We start from the raw sequence: 21,414 nt of genomic DNA, 5'->3' as shown, positions 1-21,414 counted from the left end.
GGTTTAAAGGTATCTCGTGGAACATGAGTGAACTCCAACCTAAGCCCGGTGGATATTACCTTCCGCACCCAGTCACTATTGGTGATCTGTAACCATGCTGGGAGGAAGGATGACAGTCTACCCCCCACGGGAATTGCTAGTCATTGGTTCTGTCTCTCGTTTTCTCGACGAGCGCCTGAACATGAAGCCCGTACCTCCTCTTCTTCTATCCTCCCATTTGGGACGGTCTCTATTAGGTGACGGTTTGCGCCTTCTCCCCTGACCGAATCTCCTTCTATTAAATGGACGTCGGCAGGACGCAGACCAAAGATTTGGGAATTTTTTCTTATCGTTCCCGGCCTTCTCAAGCAGTTCATCCAGGACAGCTCCGAACAAATATTCCGCCTCACACGGGATAGTACAGAGTTTCGCCCTGGATTGAATATCTCCCGGCCAGCACTTTAGCCACAGGGCTCTACGAGCCGCATTAGAGAGTCCTGCTGCCCTGGCGGCCATTCTTCTTGTATCAGCCGAGGCATCCGCTAGGAAGGCTGCGCCCTCCTGGATTATTGGTAGGGCCCCAAGAATTGTCTGTATAGACGTTCCCTGTTTTAACTGCGACTCTAACTGGTCCAACCAGACCATCATGGACCTGGCCGTGTATGCTGATGCTACTGCTGGTCTTAAGGAACCGGCTGCCATCTCCCAGGTATTTTTAAGGAAGGTATCTGCCTTCCTGTCTAAAGGATGTTTAAGGGACCCCATGTCCTCAAAGGGTAGTGAGGATCTTTTTGATGCCTTCGCAATTGCTGCATCTAATTTGGGGGCCTTGTCCCAAGTGTTCACAGTCGGATCGTCAAAGGGATATCTATGCTTGAGGGCTGGTGGTAGCGACCCTCTTTTATCTGGTTATTTCCACTCTCTGCGGATCAGATCCTGAATTTTTTCGTTCAATGGGAAGACTCTTCGCTTCCTCTGCTCCAGCCCCCCGAACATGATATCCTGCATGGATAACTGAGGCTTAGGCTCCTCCACTTCCATTGTCCCTCTGACTGCTTTTACTAGCTTGTCTACTCGGTCAAGCGGCAGACAAAACCGACCAGAGTCCTCTTCTTCTGAGGAGGAAGAGGGAGATGAAACATGGGAGCCCTTACTTCTCCTCCATTCTGCCGAGAAATCGGACTCCACCGGGTCCCCACCCCTTAAAGTTTCTGGTTGGGACAGGGATTTTAGGGATTTCCTTCATTTCTGCCCTGACTATGTCCCTTAAACTCGCAGCTACCACGGGCGACTCCTCCGCAACTGTCTGCTGGATACAGGGGGGACACAACCTTTTGGGGCATGAGTCTGGTAATGGGCATGCACAGAGTGCGCATTCCCTGTGTTTGGTTTTACTCGTAGCTTTCTTCCCCGGAGAATGAGGGGGATTTTTCTCAGTCGATGCTCCTGTCCGCCTAGAGGAGCCCTTATGACTGGATTGGTCACTTCGTCCCGCACGCTCCTTACTGTCACGGGACTCTTTCTTCTTTTGTTTGACCTGCCGAAGGTCATCCATGGGTGGCCATGATGATTGTCGTAGCTGCTACTTTTGCTGAAGCAGCTCCGGATCGCTCTCCATTACTGCGCGCAATAATGTGGCCAAAGCATGGCACCCACCTAGGGTCCTGCCTATATACCCCTCCTCCGGACAGCAGATTTTCCTCCTGCCGTGCCCTGCCCCCTAATAGGGCCCCCCTCCCCAGCTGGAGCCGCTCCTGGCAGGAGAACCGGCGCTTACCGGCGTCTCTCCGATGGGTGCCGCCATCTTGGGTCCTCGCGCCTGCGCAGTGGCGCCGCCGACCTGGAAGCGCCCCCGGGCTCCGCCCCCCCTGATGTCACCGCGACTCCGACGTGACCGGAAGTCACGCGGGACGCCCGGGAGCTCCAGTATGCCGCGCTCCCCGGCCTCAGCACCCTGCAGCCGCGCCGCCCCCCCCCGGCGATCGCGCTGCTGGGAGCCCCCAGGGGGCATACTTACCGGCGGCGGCTTCTTCTATGGAGACGGACCTCCTCCGGATGCACACGCCACTGCCGTGCCACCCATCCTGGGCCACCGTGGCGTCCTCCAGGAGCTCCGCACCAGGCCGAGGTAGGAGACCCCCTCGCTACCTGCACCGGCCAGCTGGCCTGGGATCCGGTTTTCTATAGGATCCCGTCCCCTCAGGAACAGGAAACCAACTGATGCGTGGGAGAGGTGCCGCCCTTTTGTATCTGTAGGTTTCCTGTTCCTGAAGGGCGGATCCCCTCTCTCGTGGTGCTGTCATGGGAGTCCGAATAAATTAACTTTATTCTTCCTACCAGCATTCGGTTTCAGTCATGGAGGCAGGTCTGTTGCTGGTTCAGTCACTGCTCTGAGAATACAGAGCTTTGGAAGTAACCGCACCCTGGCCCTAACTGACACTGGCTCGGCATTGGGGCTCAGTCAGACCTCTGCATTTTCAGAGCAGTGACTGAACCAGTGTCACTGCCACCGCCACACTGGGCAGCAGTACTTCCAAACCAACGTTACAATTGGGTCCCTTGGCCTTAAGCTAACGTATTAGTGGAGTGGAAGTGGAGGGAGCTATGGAATATATGGCACATCACTCGGCTCAGTCACGCAGTATTATGTTACCTCTGACAACGTTATCATCAGTCAGTGTTTTGTACAGAGTGGTCAGTGTTATCACAAATAACTAAGAGATATAACTATTTAAAGAGCACCTGTCACCAGGTCAAAACTTGCTAGTTTTTGCTCTTATTTTATTACCACTGATCCCCCAAGCCATTTTTTTTTGTTACATCTGCTTTATGGCTCCAGTGATATGGGCCTTTTATTTAGTGCACATTTGTACAGTCTTTTCAAAGGGGGTATGGTTGACAAGATTCTCGATGTCTTTAGGCTGCTCTGCATTATTACCCTGTGAGAAACAACCCCTTATTTGTATTATAGAGTTTAAAAGGATATGGATACAGTTTTCGTACAATACAGAAATAAACATGGCTTTCCCATGCAATTTAAGGCTTTACAGTATTGTGATTTGCTGCCAATCAATTTTTTGGAAAAAGTCATCAAACCTGGTTAATCTGAATTTCAAAAGATTAAATCTTTAACATTTGCTTTTTACACTACCTTTCCTTTAATTATGATATGGCCCGAGTGTAATATATAGAAATGGCACAAATATCCCTCGATCCCCCACCACTTGTCCATCCTGTTAGCAAGCTCTCCTATACCTTACTGGTTTAAATTCCATTTATGAACAACACTCAATTACATAAACAGGATTTCTATCCAAAACAAGGGAAAATTCAACCATAAATTGAAAATTATATGTTGGAGAGTTAATTCAAATAGATTTATCACACCTAATCTTGATTAAGAAGTCAAGTGTGTTACCAGGAACAGCAGGAAATTATTTTACCTTCCCCAGCTTTTCAGACCATTTCGATATATGGAATCTAATGGTAGGACTTGTTGTCGGCCCTGTGTCTCATCATAGATTTGACGGGCAGCTTCAGTGGTCCGAGTCACCACACAGTCCATATCACTAGCTAAATGCCATGAGATTACAACGGCAACTTGCTCATCTTCAATGTTTGCTAAATGAGCAATCTGAATAAAGAAAAGCAAAAATTGTTATGATACCCTAAATATTATTTTATAACAGTGAATAATCAACTTAACAATATGCAAGAGACTGTTCACACTACCATTGAGGGGGTCTACTGGGGTCTCTGTCATGATGTTTGGTATGATTGAGAGCATAAAAAGAACAGTCACCAGCACTAATCTTGCCTTCAAAAATACAAGAAACTTTACCGAACATATTATAGTCAGTGAGGTCAGTTTTTCTTTCAATCTATCAAAAATAGATCTGTGTTGGTGGCTAAAATGCAAGCAGTGACAACTGTGGAGAGAGCCTAAAGCTCTTATGGCTTTTCAGGTCTTGGTTTTCAGCTCTGTTCTAGTCATTTCAAGCTAAGTTTTTCTGCTAATGTTCACACTTGATTTTGTTGGTCTATTCAGTTTTTTGTGTGGTCAGCCAGCCCCGGCTGGGGCTGTGCTGAATTTCCACTCTTATTTATCTGTATTTGCCAATTTGCTTTTTGTCCCTTATTAGATTGGCCTCTTTTTTGCTCGGTCTCAGAATATTTCAGAGTGCTGATATAGTGGGAGAAGTCTAGTGACTTCAGGGTTAATTTTGCTATCAGAAATGTTAGACATTATTTTTGTAGGGGTTTTGGCAGATTGCAGACAGTGTCTTTCCTTTCTTATTCTTTCTAGTTAGTTTGGGCCCCATCGTTTGCTCAGCCTATTTTCCTGCCTGTGTTTGTGCTTTCATCTTGTTTCACTGTCAATACATGTGTGGGGGCTGTCTTTCCTTTGGGGTCTGCTCTGGGGCAGTTAGTTTTCCCCTTTTCTTGCTTTAGGCTTATTTAGTCCTCCGGCTGTGACGAAGCGTCTAGATTCATCGTAGGTACGCTCCACGGCTGCTGCTAGTTGTGTGGTTAGGATCAGGGATCTGCAATCTGCATAGTTACCAACCTCTCTGGTTTTCTGTGACTTAGCTTGTTTAGTTTTTTTCTCCTCGGTGACCCATTCATAACAAAAAGCTCTTAGAAAAACATTCCAATGTTATCAAATGTCTTTTAAAAAAGACATGTTTGGGGCTGTGTATCAGATATTTCCACTTGGTGTCACTGTTTCAGTGTTAGCCGATGAGTCTTTTTCGCTTTTTTTTCTGTCCTGCTGAGGAGCAATTTCCGAGGCCGCCTCTGCTTCTGAGCCCGGGGTAATGGCGCAAGTTCGCAATAAAGCTGGCTGATGTCCTGCCTCCGAGAGCAGAATATCGCACCTCCCCACCGCTCATTCTGAACCCGAGTCTGTGGCGCGGTCCGGTCCCTGCTCGGCTGCTCCTGCTGCATGTGTTGTGAGTGTGACTCATACGCCTTGCCTGCTGACAGCAGACTGCTGTGACTGTCTAGCCATCATCATACTCACCTCCTCCTGCTGCAGCTCCGATGGTCCAGCGCCCACATCTTCCTGTATGAGCGCGTGGTCACAAGTCACGTGGTACCGCTCATTAAGCTCATGAATATGGGCACCACGCCTATGAGAGTGGAGTGGCATCCATATTCATGACCTTAATGAGCAGTACTACGTGTGACTGGGATTTCACATGCGAGACTCGGCCGTGTTTCTCGCATGTGTGATTCCGGCAGAAGTGAGGGCCGCAAACTATTGTCCCGAGGGCTCATGAGGTGAGGGCCGCAAACTATTGTCCCGAGGACCGCGAGTTTGAGACCCTTGCTTTAAATGGAGGTGCATGTATGGACAATTTACTATTCATACTCTTCCATTAAAAGGCACAAAGAAGGCAGATTCTTGCCGAATGCCCTTACCTTTCCTAAAACATCCTTTCTGCCCTTTGGAAAGAGAGGCAAGGAGCATTTTCGTCTAGGTTGATTAAACAAGTTCTTCGATTGCCCCATCTTCTTGTTTATGAGATTAGTAACATGCTCTACCTGCAAAAATAAAGGAAAAAGAAATTAATTAAAACATTTAGTTATGTATTGCTTACACGCACAAACCTATATGGATCTGACACAAAGTCTAACTATATGTGCAACCTAATAAACAAATCAAAGAACAGAGCATCACTCTGTTAGCGCTGACATGTATGCAGATATCGAATAAGTGAAATTTACATTGCATTACTTCTACACTGCTCAAATCTTTAATCATTACATAGTGGAATGCGATGAGAACAAAAAAACAAAAATAATCAATGTATATCAAAATTAATATCCCATGGAGGTCTGGATTTGGAATGATGCTCAAAATCAAAGTGCAAAATAAAATTATAGGCTGATCGAACTTCAGTGGAAATGCTTCAAGACAAGGAAATGATGCGCAGTAGTGTGGGTGGTCTCCACGTGCCTGCAAGACCTCCCTATAACAACCTGCATTAAAGCATCAACTCCTGGACAGTCTGTGGTGCAACGTGGCTTAGGTGGATGGAACCAGACATGATGCCTCAGATGTGCTCGATTGGATTAAGGTCTGGAAAACGGACAGGCCAGTCCATAGCATCAATGCATTCATCATACAGGAACTGCTGAAACACTTCATCCACATAAAGCATAGCATTGTCATGCATCAGATGGAACCCAGGGCCCACTGTTATGAATGGGTCACCGACGAGGAACAACAAAAAGCTAAGTCCCAGAAAACCAGAGAGGTTGGTAACTATGCAGATTGCAGATCCCTGATCTTAACCACACAACTAACAGTAGCAGTGGAGTGTTCCTACGATGTTCCTAGATGCCTCGTCACCGCCGGAGGACTACATAAACCTAAAGCAAGAAAAGGGAAAACTAACTGCCCCAGAGCAGACCCAAAAGGAATAGACAGCCCCCACACATCTATTGACGGTGAAGCAAGATGAAAACACAAACACAGGCAGGAAAATAGGCTGAGCAAACGATGGGGCCCAAACTAACTATAAAGAACAGAAAAGGAAAGACACTGTCTACAATCTGCCAAAAAACCCTACAAAATAATGTCCAACACTTCTGATAACAAAATTAACCCTGAAGTCACTAGACTTCTCACACTATATCAGCACTCTGAAATATTCTGAGACAGAGCAAAAAGAGGCCAATCTAATAAGGGAATAAAAAGCAAATTGGCAAATACAGATAAATAAGAGTGGAAATTCAGCACAGCCCAGCCGGGGCTGGCTGAACACACAAAAAACTGAATAGACCAACAAAATCAAGTGTGAACATTAGCAAAAACACTTAGCTTTGAGAAGGCTGGAACAGAGCTGAAAACCAAGACCTGAGCAGACTGAAGCAATCACCAGCACTGACTTAGGGCGTCGACAGTCTTAAATCCAATCAAAGATTCCTGAGGTCCAATCGTCATCATCACCATCAGGTGGTAGATCTCCACTGACCAAATCAGCCTCACCACCTCCTGTCACCACCAGAGGGAGTCTGGAAGGCGAACTCACCACTGGTGGACCAGAGAATAAACTCTCAGCAGTACCCCCCCCTTGAGGAGGGGTCACCGAACCCTCATCCACGCCACCAGGCCGATCAGGATGGGCCCGGTGAAAAGCACGAACCAATCTATTGGCATGAATATCAGAGGCAGAGACCCAAGAATTATCCTCCTGGCCTAAACCCTTCCATTTGACCAAATACTGGAGTCTCCGTCAAACCAAACGAGAATCCAATATTTTCTCTACCTCATATTCCATATTGCCTTTAAGCAATACAGGGTCAGGAGGTGCTGCCATAGGAACCATTGGCTCAACAAACCTCTTCAACAGTGATTTATAAAATACGTTATGAATCTTGAACGTAACTGGAAGAGCCAATCGAAAAGAAACAGGATTAAGAAACTCCAAAATTTTATAAGGTACAATAAATCTTGGCTTAAATTTTGGAGATGCCACCTTCATAGGAATATTCTTAGACGACAACCAGACCATATCACCCACATTAAACCGGTGACCAATGGTCCTACGTCGGTTGGAAAATCGCTGGGCCTTTTCCTGAGAGAGTGACAACTTATCCACTACTTGGTCCCATATCTGCTGCATTCTCTCAACCACAGTATCCACACCTGGGCAGGACGAAGATTCCACTTGACCTGAAGAGAATCGAGGATGAAACCCAAAGTTACAGAAAAAGGGTGACATCAAAGTGGCAGAACTAGCTCTATTGTTCAGCGCGAATTCCGCCAAGGGCAAAAATGAAACCCAATCATCCTGATCAGCAGATATAAAACATCTTAAATAAGACTCCAAGGTCTGGTTTGTTCTCTCAGTCTGCCCATTAGTCTGGGGATGAAACACGGAGAAGGATAACTGAATTCCCAGATTGGAACAAAAGGCTTTACAAAATCTGGAAACAAACTGGACTCCTCTATCCGACACAATGTTCTCAGGAATTCCATGCAACCGAACCACCTGTTGTAAAAACAAGGGCACCAACTCAGCGCAAGAAGGCAACTTTGGGAGTGGTACAAGATGGACCATCTATGAAAATCTATCACAAATCACCCAGATCACAGTCATTCTCTGAGAGACAGGAAGATCAGACATAACATCCATTGAGACTATGGGTCCATGGTCTCTTGGGCAACGGCAGAGGCATCAGCAACCCAATAGAACGAGAACAGGATTTAGAGCGAAAACAAGTCCCACAGGACTGCACAAAATTCCTGACATCACAAGATAAGGCGGGCCACCAAAAAGACCGACTCACCAAATCTCTGGTACCAAAAATACCTTGATGACCAGCCAATACGGAGCAATGAACCTCAGACATCACTCTCTTCCTCCACTGGTCAGGAACATACAATTTTCCCATAGGACAACGCTCAGGTTTATCCTCCTGAAATTCCTCCAGGGTGCGTCTCAAATCGGGCGAAACAGCAGAAAGAACTACCCCCTTACCTAGGATGGTAGTAGGCTCGGTCACATTAAGAGAATCAGCAAAGAAACTCCTAGAAAGAGCGTCTGCCTTAACATTCTTAGTGCCCGGAAGAAAAGAGACCACAAAATTAAAACGCGTGAAAAACAAGGCCCATCTAGCCTGTCTAGGATTCAAGTGTTTGGCCGACTCCAGATAAATCAAATTATTGTGATCAGTGAGGACCACAAATTGATGTCTAGCTCCCTCCAACCAATGTCTCCACTCCTCAAATGCCCACTTCATGGCCAACAATTCCCGATTCCCCACGTTATAATTGCGTTCAGATGGGGAGAACTTACGAGAAAAGAAGGCACAAGGATTCATCTTAGAAGTCACAGGGTCTTTTTGGGACAAAACAGCTCCTGCACCAATCTCAGAAGCATCTACCTCCACCTGAAATGGAAGGGAGACATCAGGTTGCCGTAAAACTGGAGCTGAAGTAAATCTCCGCTTAAGCTCCTGAACTGCTGAGACAGCCTCAGGTGACCAATTCAGCACATCGGCGCCCTTCTTGGTCAGATCAGTCAGTGGTTTGACAATACCAGAAAAATTACCTATAAATTTACGATAGAAATTAGCAAAACCCCAAAACTTCTGGAGAGGCTTCAAAGAAGTAGGCTGAACCCAATCATAAATGGCCTGTACCTTGGCCGGGTCCATTTCAATAGTCGACGGAGACCAGATAAATCCCAAAAATGAAATCCTCTGTACACTAAAGAGGCATTTCGATCCCTTAACAAACAGGGAATTCTCCCTCAAAATCCGGAACACAGTCCGAACGTGTTCCACATGAGAATCCCAATCACTGGAAAGATCAGTATATCATCCAAATAGATGATCAAAAACGTATCCACAAAGTCCCGGAAAATATCATTCATGAAGGATTGGAAGACAAAAGGGGCATTAGTGAGCCCAAAAGGCATCACCAGGTACTCAAAATGTCCCTCCAGAGTATTAAACGCCGTCTTCCATTCATCCCCGTGCTTGATGCGAATAAGATTATACGCCCCCCTGAGGTCAAGCTTAGTAAACCAGCAGGCACTCTTAATTCTGGAGAATAAATCAGACATCAGAGGTAACGGGTACTGATATTTAACAGTCATCTTGTTAAGGGAACGATAATCAATACACGGTCTTAATGAACCATCTTTCTTGGCCACAAAAAAAAAAAAAAAAAACAGCACCTAAAGGTGACGAGGATGGTCTAATATGACCCTTCTCCAACGACTCCTTAATATAGGATCGCATAGCATCATGTTCGGGTACTGATAAGTTGAAAAGCCGACCCTTGGGAAATTTACACCCAGGCATCAACTCAATTGCACAGTCATAACTCCTATGAGGGGGCAAAGATGCAGACTTACTCTCACTAAATACATCAGAAAAATCGGCTAGATAATCAGGAATATCATGAGACTGAGGAGAGGTGGAGAAAACAGGAGCATCTCTAAGAACACACTGACAGCCCCAACTCACCACAGACCCAGATTTCCAATCCAAAACTGGATTATGAGCCTGCAACCAGGGAAAACCCAGAACAATAGTATCATGCCAATTATGCAGCACCAGAAATTTACAATTTTCTTGGTGGTCTGGGGCAACTCACATTATCACCTGGGTCAAAAACTGAGCTTTATTCTCCGCCAAAGGAGTAGCATCAATACCCCTCAAAGGAATAGGTGTCCGCAGAGGCGCCATGGACAAACCACAACGTTTAGCAAAGTCCAAATCCATCAGATTCAATGCTGCTCCAGAATCCACAAAAGCTTTAGTGGAAAACGTGGATAAGGAGCAGATTAGAGTAATTGCCAAAAGAAACTTAGATTGTACACCACCTACAGCAAATGTGTGTGCAAAACGTTTCTCTCATTTAGGGCAGACAGAAATAGTATGAGAGGCATCTCCACAGAAAAAACACAGCTTATTACGCCTTCTAAACGCCTGACGTTGCGCCCTAGACAAAACCCCATCACATTGCATAGGTTCAGACATTTGTTCAAAAGGTGGCAGCGCCTCCCGTGTAGTTTTATGTTCACGTAAATGCCGATCAACTTGAATGGCTAATGACATAGAATTATCCAGACCAGAGGGAACAGGAAATCCCACCATAGTATCTTTTACGGTCTCTGACAAACCCTTCCAAAAGAGAGCTGCCAATCATTCCATGTAGTAAGGACCGCCCACTTTCAGAATTTTTGACAGTATAACTCTGCAGAATCCTGACCCTGGCTTAATGCCAACAGGGTTCTATCAGCTTGATCAACAGCATTAGGTTCATTATACAACAACCCCAAGGCTTGAAAAAATGCATCCACATTAGTCAAAATAGGATATTCAGGTGTCAGAGAAAAAGCCCAATCCTGGGGATCGCCGCGCAGCAAGGACATGACAATTTTAACCTGCTGCACAGAGCTCCGCGATGAATTAGGCTTCATGGCAAGAAATAATTTACAATTATTCTTAAAATTCAGAAATTTAGACCGATCCCCAGAAAACACATCAGGAGTAGGAATCTTAGGTTCAGCAGCATGTGACTGAATGAGGTAGGTGGAAATTCCCTGCACTTCAGCAGAAAGTTGCTCCACACTATCAGACAATTGTTTAATCTCCATTAGGAAAAAAAAAAATCTTCCTACGGCCCCAGAAAAAAAAAAAAAAAAAAGAGGAAAAAAAAAATATATACAGTGGGGCAAAAAAGTATTTAGTCAGTCAGCAATAGTGCAAGTTCCACCACTTAAAAAGATGAGAGGCGTCTGTAATTTACATCATAGGTAGACCTCAACTATGGGAGACAAACTGAGAAAAAAAAATCCAGAAAATCACATTGTCTGTTTTTTTTTTCCTTTTACTTGCATATTATGGTGGAAAATAAGTATTTGGTCAGAAACAAGCAATCAAGATTTCTGGCTCTCACAGACCTGTAACTTCTTCTTTAAGAGTCTCCTCTTTCCTCCACTCATTACCTGTAGTAATGGCACCTGTTTAAACTTGTTATCAGTATAAAAAGACACCTGTGCACACCCTCAAACAGTCTGACTCCAAACTCCACTATGGTGAAGACCAAAGAGCTGTCAAAGGACACCAGAAACAAAATTGTAGCCCTGCACCAGGCTGGGAAGACTGAATCTGCAATAGCCAACCAGCTTGGAGTGAAGAAATCAACTGTGGGAGCAATAATTAGAAAATGGAAGACATACAAGACCACTGATAATCTCCCTCGATCTGGTGCTCCACGCAAAATCCCACCCTGTGGGGTCAGAATGATCACAAGAACGGTGAGCAAAAATCCCAGAACCACGCGGGGGGACCTAGTGAATGAACTGCAGAGAGCTGGGACCAATGCAACAAGGCCTACCATAAGTAACACACTACGCCACCATGGACTCAGATCCTGCAGTGCCAGACGTGTGCCACTGCTTAAGCCTGTACATGTCCGGGCCCGTCTGAAGTTTGCTAGAGAGCATTTGGATGATCCAGAGGAGTTTTGGGAGAATGTCCTATGGTCTGATGAAATCAAACTGGAACTGTTTGGTAGAAACACAACTTGTCGTGTTTGGAGGAAAAAGAATACTGAGTTGCATCCATCAAACACCATACCTACTGTAAAGCATGGTGGTGGAAACATCATGCTTTGGGGCTGTTTCTCTGCAAAGGGGACAGGACGACTGATCCGGGTACATGAAAGAATGAATGGGGCCTTGTATCGTGAGATTTTGAGTTCAAACCTCCTTCCATCAGCAAGGGCATTGATGATGAAACGTGGCTGGGTCTTTCAACATGACAATGATCCAAAGCACACCGCCAGGGCAACGAATGAGTGGCTTCGTAAGAAGCATTTCAAGGTCCTGGAGTGGCCTAGCCAGTCTCCAGATCTCAACCCTATAGAAAACCTTTGGAGGGAGTTGAAAGTCCGTGTTGCCAAGCGAAAAGCCAAAAACATCACTGCTCTAGAGGAGATCTGCATGGAGGAATGGGCCAACATACCAACAACAGTGTGTGGCAACCTTGTGAAGACTTACAGAAAACGTTTGACCTCTGTCATTGCCAACAAAGGATATATCACAAAGTATTGAGATGAAATTTTGTTTCTGACCAAATACTTATTTTCCACCATAATATGCAAATAAAAGGAAAAAGAAAACAGACAATGTGATTTTCTGGATTTTTTTTTCTCAGTTTGTCTCCCATAGTTGAGGTCTACCTATGATGTAAATTACAGACGCCACTCATCTTTTTAAGTGGTGGAACTTGCACTATTGCTGACTGACTAAATACTTTTTTGCCCCACTATATATATATATATATATATATATATATATATATATATATATATATATATATATATAAAAAATTTCTGACACTTTTTTTTTTCTTTTTAACAATTTTTCCCTGCTTTTGAGTACCCTAGAATCTGCAGTACGGCTGGGGATTCTGTTATGAATGGGTCACCGAGGAGGAACAACAAAAAGCTAGGTCCCAGAAAACCAGAGAGGTTGGTAACTATGCAGATTGCAGATCCCTGATCTTAACCACAACTAACAGTAGCAGTGGAGCGTTCCTACGATGTTCCTAGATGCCTCGTCACCGCCGGCGGACTACATAAACCTAGAGCAAGAAAAGGGAAAACTAACTGCCCCAGAGCAGACCCCAAAGGAATAGACAGCCCCCACACATGTATTGACGGTGAAGCAAGATGAAAACACAAACACAGGCAGGAAAATAGGCTGAGCAAACGATGGGGCCCAACTAACTATAAAGAACAGGAAAGGAAAGACACTGTCTACAATCTGCCAAAAAACCCTACAAAATAATGTTCATTACTTCTGATAACAAAATTAACCCTGAAGTCACTAGACTTCTCCCACTATATCAGCACTCTGAAATATTCTGAGACAGAGCAAAAAGAGGCCAATCTAATAAGGGAATAAAAAGCAAATTGGCAAATACAGAAAAATAAGAGTGGAAATTCAGCACAGCCCCAGCCGGGGCTGGCTGAACACAAAAAAAACTGAATAGACCAACAAAATCAAGTGTGAACATTAGCAAAAACACTTAGCTTTGAGAAGGCTGGAACAGAGCTGAAAACCAAGACCTGAGCAGCCTGAAGCAATCACCAGCACTGACTTAGGGCGTCGGCAGTATTAAATCCAATCTAAGATTCCTGAGGTCCAATCGTCATCATCATCATCAGGTGGTAGATCTCCACTGACCAAATCAGCCTCACCACCTCCTGTCACCACCAGAGGAAGTCTGGAAGGCGAACTCACCACTGGTGGACCAGAGAATGAACTCACAACAGCCCACTGTACCTGCATGTGGGTCTCAAAATAGGTCTGAGGATCTCATCCCGGTACCTAATGGCAGTCAGGGTACCTCTGGCTAGCACATGGAGGGCTGTGCGGCCCTCCAAAAAAATGCCTCCCCACACCATTTCTGACCCACTGCCAAACCGGTCATGTTGGACGATGATGTTGCAGGTAGCAGAACGTTCTCCACAGCGTCTCCAGACTCTGTCACATGTGCTCAGTGTGAACCAATTCTCCTCCGTGAAAAGCACAGGGCACCAATGTCAAATCTGCCAATCGTCCTGAGCGTTGTTGAGCTGTATGTACAACACCCACTTGTAGATGTCCGGCCCTCATACCACCCTCATGGAGTTTGTTTCTGACAGTTGCAGACACGTGGATGTTAGTGGCCTGCTGGAGGTCATTTTTCAAGGCTTTGGAACTGCTCCTCCTTGCAGAAAGGAGGAGGTAGCGGTCCTGCTGCTGGGTTGTTACCGCTCCACATCTCCTGGTGTACTGGCCTGTCTCCTGGTATCTGCTCCATGCTCTGGACACTGTGTTGACAGACACAGCTACCCTTCTTGCTACAGCTCGCATTGATGTGCCATCTTGGATGAGCTGCACTATTTGAGCAACTTCTGCGAGTTGCAGACACCGCCTCATGCTTCTGTACAGTATGTCTAAGCGTGAGAGCAATAACAAAATGCAAAAGTGACCAAAACAACAGCCAAAATGGATGAGAATAGAGAAATGATCTGTGGTCACGCTCTGCAGAACCACTCCTTCCTAGGAGATGTCTTGTTAATTGCCTATAATGTCGGCCTGTTGTCTGTTCCATTTTCACAACAGCAGGAGAAATTGATTCACATTCAGTGTTGCTTCATAACTGGACAGGTTGATTTCACAGAAGTGTGATTGACTTGGAGTTACATTGTGCTGTTTAAGTGTTCCCTTTAATATTTTTTAGCAGTGTATATGGAATATATTTATTAAATAGAGGTACTTTGTGCAAAAATTAGCCAATTAATGTGATGCACCACCATGACATATGCATATCATTCTTTGAAGGGACCTACACCTAATATTTATCAATCATGCCTCTCCCAGGCTAAAATCTTACAAATGTAAATAGCCGGTAGGTTCCAGCACTAATTAAGAACAGCCTTAAGGGCCTGTCACACTAAGCGATATCTCTAGCAATATCGCTATAATGTCACTGGTTTTTGTGACGTTATAGCGATATTGCTAGCGATATCGCTATGTCTGATACTTACCTCCGACCGGCTCCCCCCGCTGATTATCGCTGATCGCGCGAGAACGCCCTGGACCGTTTCTCGTCGTCAGCTTCCTGCTGAGCTTCCTGTGGCGCCGACGAGCGACGCGTGGACGTGGGCGGGAGGACGTCAGGATCGCCTCGTCTGACAGGTAAGTAGCGACCCCCGACTGCTGCTATGTTGCTGGTGAGATCTGCCTGTGTGGCAGCTCACTAGCGACCACTTAGCGATGCACCAGCGATCCTGACCGCGTCATATCGCTGGTCGGGATCGCTGGTGCATCGCTAAGTGTGACAGTACGTTTCGAGCTCATGCAGACGAGTGTACAAATTGGAAACGTGCTATCCGATTTTTGAGCGGATAGCACATGGACAGTACATTGACCCAACTGATTCAATAGTGCCATTCAGATAAGTGATATTTTTTCTCAGTCCGAGAGTCTGTGAGAAAAAAAAAATTACAGTATGCCTTATTTTCATTAGAGCCTCATGGGTGCGTGAATTCATTCAAGTCTATGGGTGTGTGAAAAAAATCAGATGCTACACAAACCATCTGAGTGGCATCCAATTTTTACAGATATATTGCTATAATAAACCTAAGAAACTATAATTGATCATTTACATTTTTTTAATGCAGCTGTCTGAAAACGGCTAGTACGTGGACATAACAGACAAAATACGGACACATTAGTCATCCAGAAATCGCAGACAATTTTTTTCTACATTTGATCAGATTTTCATCAATCTACAGCCGTCCTTAAGCTGATGGGAGGAGTACTCAGCCTAAGGCTGTTCATAAGTGCTGGATCTTACCTGCCCTTTAAATTTGTAGGTTTTTAGCCTTGGAGAGGCATGTTACATAAATATTAGGTTTAGGGTCCCATCAAAGAAAGGTTCGCCCTTGTCGCAACTAATGAGATCACATAAATGGGCTAATTTATGAGAGAAGTACCTTAATTTTATAAATATATTCTGTATAGCATTAATGCAGTATAAATTTCACATATTCGATGTCTGCATTCATCTCAGTGCTTACAGATTGCTGCTCTGTTCTTTGGTTTGTATATTATGCAGTCACAGCAGCTTGCACCTGTTCACATTTGCTTTATTCTCTTCAGAGATGCTGATCTGTTTTTTTTTAAATACATATGTGTATATATAGATATATATTACCTGTTTTTTCTGAGGCAAATCAATTTTCTTTTTCTTTAATTCATTTTGCAAGAGCGTTTCTTTGGCCTTGGCTTCTTCTGACTGACCTCATAAACAAGAATGTAAAAAGATAACATTGTCACTAAATTAAGTATTTGTTTTCTGTAGTGAAGACAATGCCTTTCCATCTTGCCATCTCAAACTCTAAGGGTACCGTTATACATAACGATGTCCCAGCGATCCCACCAACGATCCGACATGGATGAGATCGCTGGGACATTGTTAGCTGATCGCTGGTGAGCTGTCACATAGACAGCCCCTCCAGCGATCAGGACCAGCGAGCACGCTGGCTACCAACATAAACATCGGGTTTCTAAGGGTTGCGGGGCCCTTAGAAACCCGATGTTTACCCTAGATACCAGCGTGCACTGCAGGCAGGTCGGGAGGTGAAGGCAGAGCGGCGCAGACAGACCGGCGTATCTCTGCTATCTGCTACTGTGGTCTGACAGACTGGAGTAGCAGATAGCAGAGCTACTCCGGTCTGTGCGCTGCTCTGCCTCCAACTCCCGCCCTGCCTGCAGTGCACGCTGGCACCTAGGGTAAACATCAGGTTTCTAAGGGCCCCGCGGCCCTTAGAAACCCGATGTTTACATTGGTAACCAGTGTGCAGCATCGCTGGCTCCCGCTGCCACAAGCAGTGATGCGCGCTGGCCAGCGGGAGACCAGCGATGAAAAAACGGGCCAGGACGATCCAGCACGATCAGCGATACCCCGTGGGGGGGCCGATCGCTGCTGGATGTCACACACAACGATCTCGCTGGAGAGATCGCTGATGTGTCACAAAATCAGCCATCTCGCCAGCGAGATCGCTGTGTGTAACGGGCCCTTAAGCCCATTTGTACCTGCATATCACATTTTTCTTGGACAGGAATGTACAACATTTTTTGGTCGGAGGGTGACTATGTTAAAATGAACCACTCTAGTGCTACATTAAAACATAATGGGGTATTCTGATCTGACAATATTTGCCATAAATGTCTGATAAGAAAGGAGACCTAATTCCATGGCTTTCATTAATCTGGAGAATGGGGCCCCCCTGCTATTTGACCCTTAAGAGAAGACTAGTAACAGCGGTCACACGTCAGCGCAGCGCTCCCCTCTGGAGTTAATGAGGGATAAGTAAACAATCATGCATTTCACATTTCTCAAACTTCAATGCGAGAGCCTTGAACAGAGAAATGTCCTAAATATGAGTGCGAAAGGTTGTGTCTCCCTTCTCTAGCACATAATCTTTGCAGGTTTTCATTCTCATTACTAGGAAAAATTGCAGAGTAGATAAGGCACTTTTGCAGTTTTAACATGTGTCCACACATGCAGTATAGTGTGGTACTGCAATGGAGGAGTACCTCATACATTATGCAGCAAGTCACTGGTTGTAACTAACAAAAATGATTTTAAATTTAAATCTGTATATGCAAAATGTGCATGAAATAGATTTGAAAACTTACTTTCCATTTCTTTGATCAGCTGTTTTGTTGCATCAAATAGACATTTATAAGCCTTAATCGATTCCACTAACTTGTCTTTCTCCTTCGTAAGCTGCGCCATCTGCTGCTGCTTTTTGAAATCTAGAAAATAAAGTGCATGGTTATCAGCACTTCAAGGTTTAGAAATGATTAAAAAGACCTATTATACTACTCAAACTACCATCTCACCCTTTAAAAGTGTTGTCCACGTTTGGGGACAATTTCTTATTTCTTACTTAAATACATGCAACAGTTCAATAGATGATGGAACATATGACCAGACCTATGCTTCAGTTTCCTCCAATAGTAAAGCAGCTTTCTCATGTGAGGCTGATGGACAGGTCTGGTCACATGTTCCTCCTTCAGCAGCCATTGTATGGGCTGGAAAACTGTGCAGTCTGAAGAAAGCTGCACTACTAAGACCAGGAGGAGAACCTGTCATACCAATACAATATTAAAAAGTATACAAAAAAGTCAACTCACCACCAAGCCTTGTGTCTTCATCCAAATTGAAAATCAACACTCCGTTGGGACGAGGGTGAAGCAGCCACAGCAGAATCCAATAAATACGAATAACGTCCAGCGGGAATTGTAGATAAAAATTACCTTTTAATTCCAAATTCTTTAAAAATCCATATGTATTATATCCAGCACATAATACACACTGACTTGAAGCCTAGATAGATTGACACATTTCAACATAAAGTCTTGAGATCAAGACTAAGACTTTATGTCGAAACGCGTCGATCTATCTAGGCTTTAAGCCAGTGTGTAATATGTGCTGGATATAATACGTATGGATTTTTAAAGAATTTGGAATAAAAAGTTCATTTTTATTTACAAGTCCCGCTGGACGTTATTCGTACTTATTGGATATAATATTCAGTGCCACGAAATCATGTCCTCAACATGATAAAATAAAGAATGTGGCCGACCCCGGTAACTCATTCTGCAGCCAGCAATGGACAGTGTAATACAGCGGCTATAGGAGGTAAACTGCGCAACATTTGTAATAAAATCCAATTGCAAAAATGACTTTTAGCCCCAAATGCAAGCATTTGAGTAAGAAAAAAAAATTGTGCACAAAAGGTGGGCAACCCCTTTAACCCCTTCACGACCTTTGACGCCACGTAGGCGTCATGAAAAGTCGTGCCAGAACGACCCATGACGCCTATGTGGCGTCATGACTTAAAGCCCCCCTGCGGGTCGGGTGACCTAGGTCACTGAAAGGTCACCCGACCCGCAGATACAGGGGGCTTTGTTCTTCGCCACAGGGGGTGTGGCTTCGCCCCCACGTGGCTACGATCGCTCTGATTGGCTGTTAAAAGTGAAACAGCCAATCAGAGCGATAGTAATATTTCATCAATGAAAATTGATGAAATATTACAATCCAGCCATGGCCGATGCTGCTGTAGCATCGGACATGGCTGTAGACACCGATTCCACCCCCCCCCCGGCGATCGCCCCCCCGCAACTGAATGAGGGTTAGGGTTAGGGTTAAAAAGAGGGTTAGAGTTGGAAAGAGGGTTAGGGTTGGAAAGAGGGTTAGGGTTGGAAAGAGGGTTAGGGTTGGAAAGAGGGTTAGGGTTAGGGTTGGAAAGAGGGTTAGGGTTGGAAAGAGGGTTAGGGTTGGAAAGAGGGTTAGGGTTGGAAAGAGGGTTAGGGTTAGGATTGGAAAGAGGATTAGGGTTGGAAAGAGGGTTAGGGTTGGAATTAGGGTTAGCGTTGGAATTAGGGTTAGGCTTGTGGTTAGGGATGTGTTAGGGTTAGGGCTGTGGTTAGGGGTGTGTTGGGGTTAGGGTTGGAGTTAGAATTGAGGGGTTTCCACTGTTTAGGCACATCAGGGGGTCGCCAAACGCGACATGGTGCAACCATTGATTCCAGCCAATTTTGCGTTCAAAAAGTCAAACGGTGCTCCCTCCCTTCCAAGCCCTGACGTGTGCCCAAACAGTGGTTTACCCCAACATATGAGGTATCAGCGTACTCAGGAAAAATTGCACAACAACTTTTGGGGACTAATTTCTCGTGTTACCCTTGGGAAAATAAAAAATTGGGGGCTAAAAAATTATTTTTGTGGAAAAAAATGATTTTTTCATTTTCACGTCTCTGCATTATAAACTTCTGTGAAGCACTTGGGGGTTCAAAGTGCTCACAACACATCTTACATACGTTCCTTGGAAGGTCTAGTTTCCAAAATGGGGTCACTTGTGGGGGGTTTCCACTGTTTAGGCACATCAGGGGCTCTGCAAACATAATGACGACCGCAGACTATTCCATCAAAGTCTGCATTTCAAAACGTCACTACTTCCATTCCGAGCCTTGACGTGTGCCCAAACAATGGTTCCCCCCCACATATGGGGTACCAGCGTACTCAGGACAAACTGGACAACAACTTTTGGGGTCCAATTTCTCCTGTTACCCTTGTGAAAATAAAAAATTGCGGGCTAAAAAATCATTTTTTGAGTAAAAAAAAAGATTTTTTATTTTCACGGTTCTGCATTATAAACTTCTGTGAAGCACTTGGTGGTTCAAAGTGCTGCTCACCACACATCTAGATAAGTTCCTTGGTGGTCTAGTTTCCAAAATGGGGTCACTTGTGGGGGGTTTCCACTGTTTAGGCACATCAGAGGCTCTGCAAACGTAACATGATGCCCGCAGACCATTCGATCAAGTCGGTATTTCAAAACGTCACTACTTCCCTTCCGAGCCCCGAAGTGTGCCCAAACAATGGTCCCTCCCCACATATGGGGTATCAGCATACTCAGGGCAAACTGGACAACAACTTTTGGGGTCCAATTTCTCCTGTTACCCTTGTGAAAATAAAAAATTGCGAGCTAAAAATTCATTTTTTGAGGGAAAAAAAAGATTTTTTATTTTCATGGCTCTGCGTTACAATCTTCTGTGAAGCTCTTCGGGGTTCAAGGTGCTCACCACACATCTAGATAAGTTCCTTGGGGGGTCTAGTTTCCAAAATGGGGTCACTTGTGGGGGGTTTCCACAGTTTAGGTACATCAAGGGCTCTGCAAATGTAACATGATGCCCGCAGACCATTCCATCAAAGTCTGCATACCAAAACGTCACTACTTCCCTTCCGAGCCCTGACGTGTGCCCATACAGTGGTCATCCCCCACATATGGGGTATCAGCGTACTCAGGACAAACTGGACAACAACTTTTGGGGTCCAATTTCTCCTGTTACCCTTGTGAAAAAAAAATTGCGTGCTAAAATTCATTTTTTTTGAGGGAAAAAAAATGATTTTTTATTTTCACGGCTCTGCATTATAAACTTCTGTGAAGCACTTGGTGGTTCAAGGTGCTCACCACACATCTAGATAAGTTCCTTGGGGGGTCTAGTTTCCAAAATGGGGTCACTTGTGGGGGGTTTCTACTGTTTAGGCACACAGGGGCTCAGCAAATGTAACATGACGCCCGCAGACCATTCCATCAAAGTCAGCATTTCAAAATGTCACTACTTCCCTGCTGAGCCCCAAAGTGTGCCCAAACAGTGGTTCCCCCCCACATATGGGGTACCAGCGTACTCAGGACAAACTGGACAACAACTTTTGGGGTCCAATTTATCCTAGTACCCTTGTGAAAATAAAAAATTGCCAACTAAAAAAATTCTTTTTAGGAAAAAAAAAGATTTTTTATTTTCACTGCTCTGCATTATAAACTTCTGTGAATCACCT

General features: G+C 44.9%; 1 protein-coding gene across 3 annotated transcripts in view; it reads right to left on the bottom strand.

The window, feature by feature from the left end:
• The window catches only part of SMCHD1 (structural maintenance of chromosomes flexible hinge domain containing 1), a 636,391-nt gene that overhangs the window by 73,355 nt on the left and 541,622 nt on the right, over positions 1-21,414 (bottom strand). For all 3 annotated transcript variants that reach the window (XM_073550884.1, XM_073550885.1, XM_073550886.1), the window contains 4 exons: positions 17,709-17,828; positions 16,222-16,307; positions 5,404-5,526; positions 3,423-3,613 (listed from right to left, as the gene is read on the bottom strand). In XM_073550884.1, the coding sequence (XP_073406985.1) occupies positions 3,423-3,613; positions 5,404-5,526; positions 16,222-16,307; positions 17,709-17,828 (520 nt within the window). The remainder of the gene's footprint in view (positions 1-3,422; positions 3,614-5,403; positions 5,527-16,221; positions 16,308-17,708; positions 17,829-21,414) is intronic.

This window comes from Dendrobates tinctorius, unplaced genomic scaffold (assembly GCF_039654945.1).
Source record: "Dendrobates tinctorius isolate UK_male_01 unplaced genomic scaffold, ASM3965494v1 ptg000171l, whole genome shotgun sequence".
Lineage (NCBI taxonomy): Eukaryota > Metazoa > Chordata > Amphibia > Anura > Dendrobatidae > Dendrobates > Dendrobates tinctorius.
Note: the sequence above shows the minus strand (reverse complement) of the source record. Positions and strands in the feature narration are given on the sequence as shown.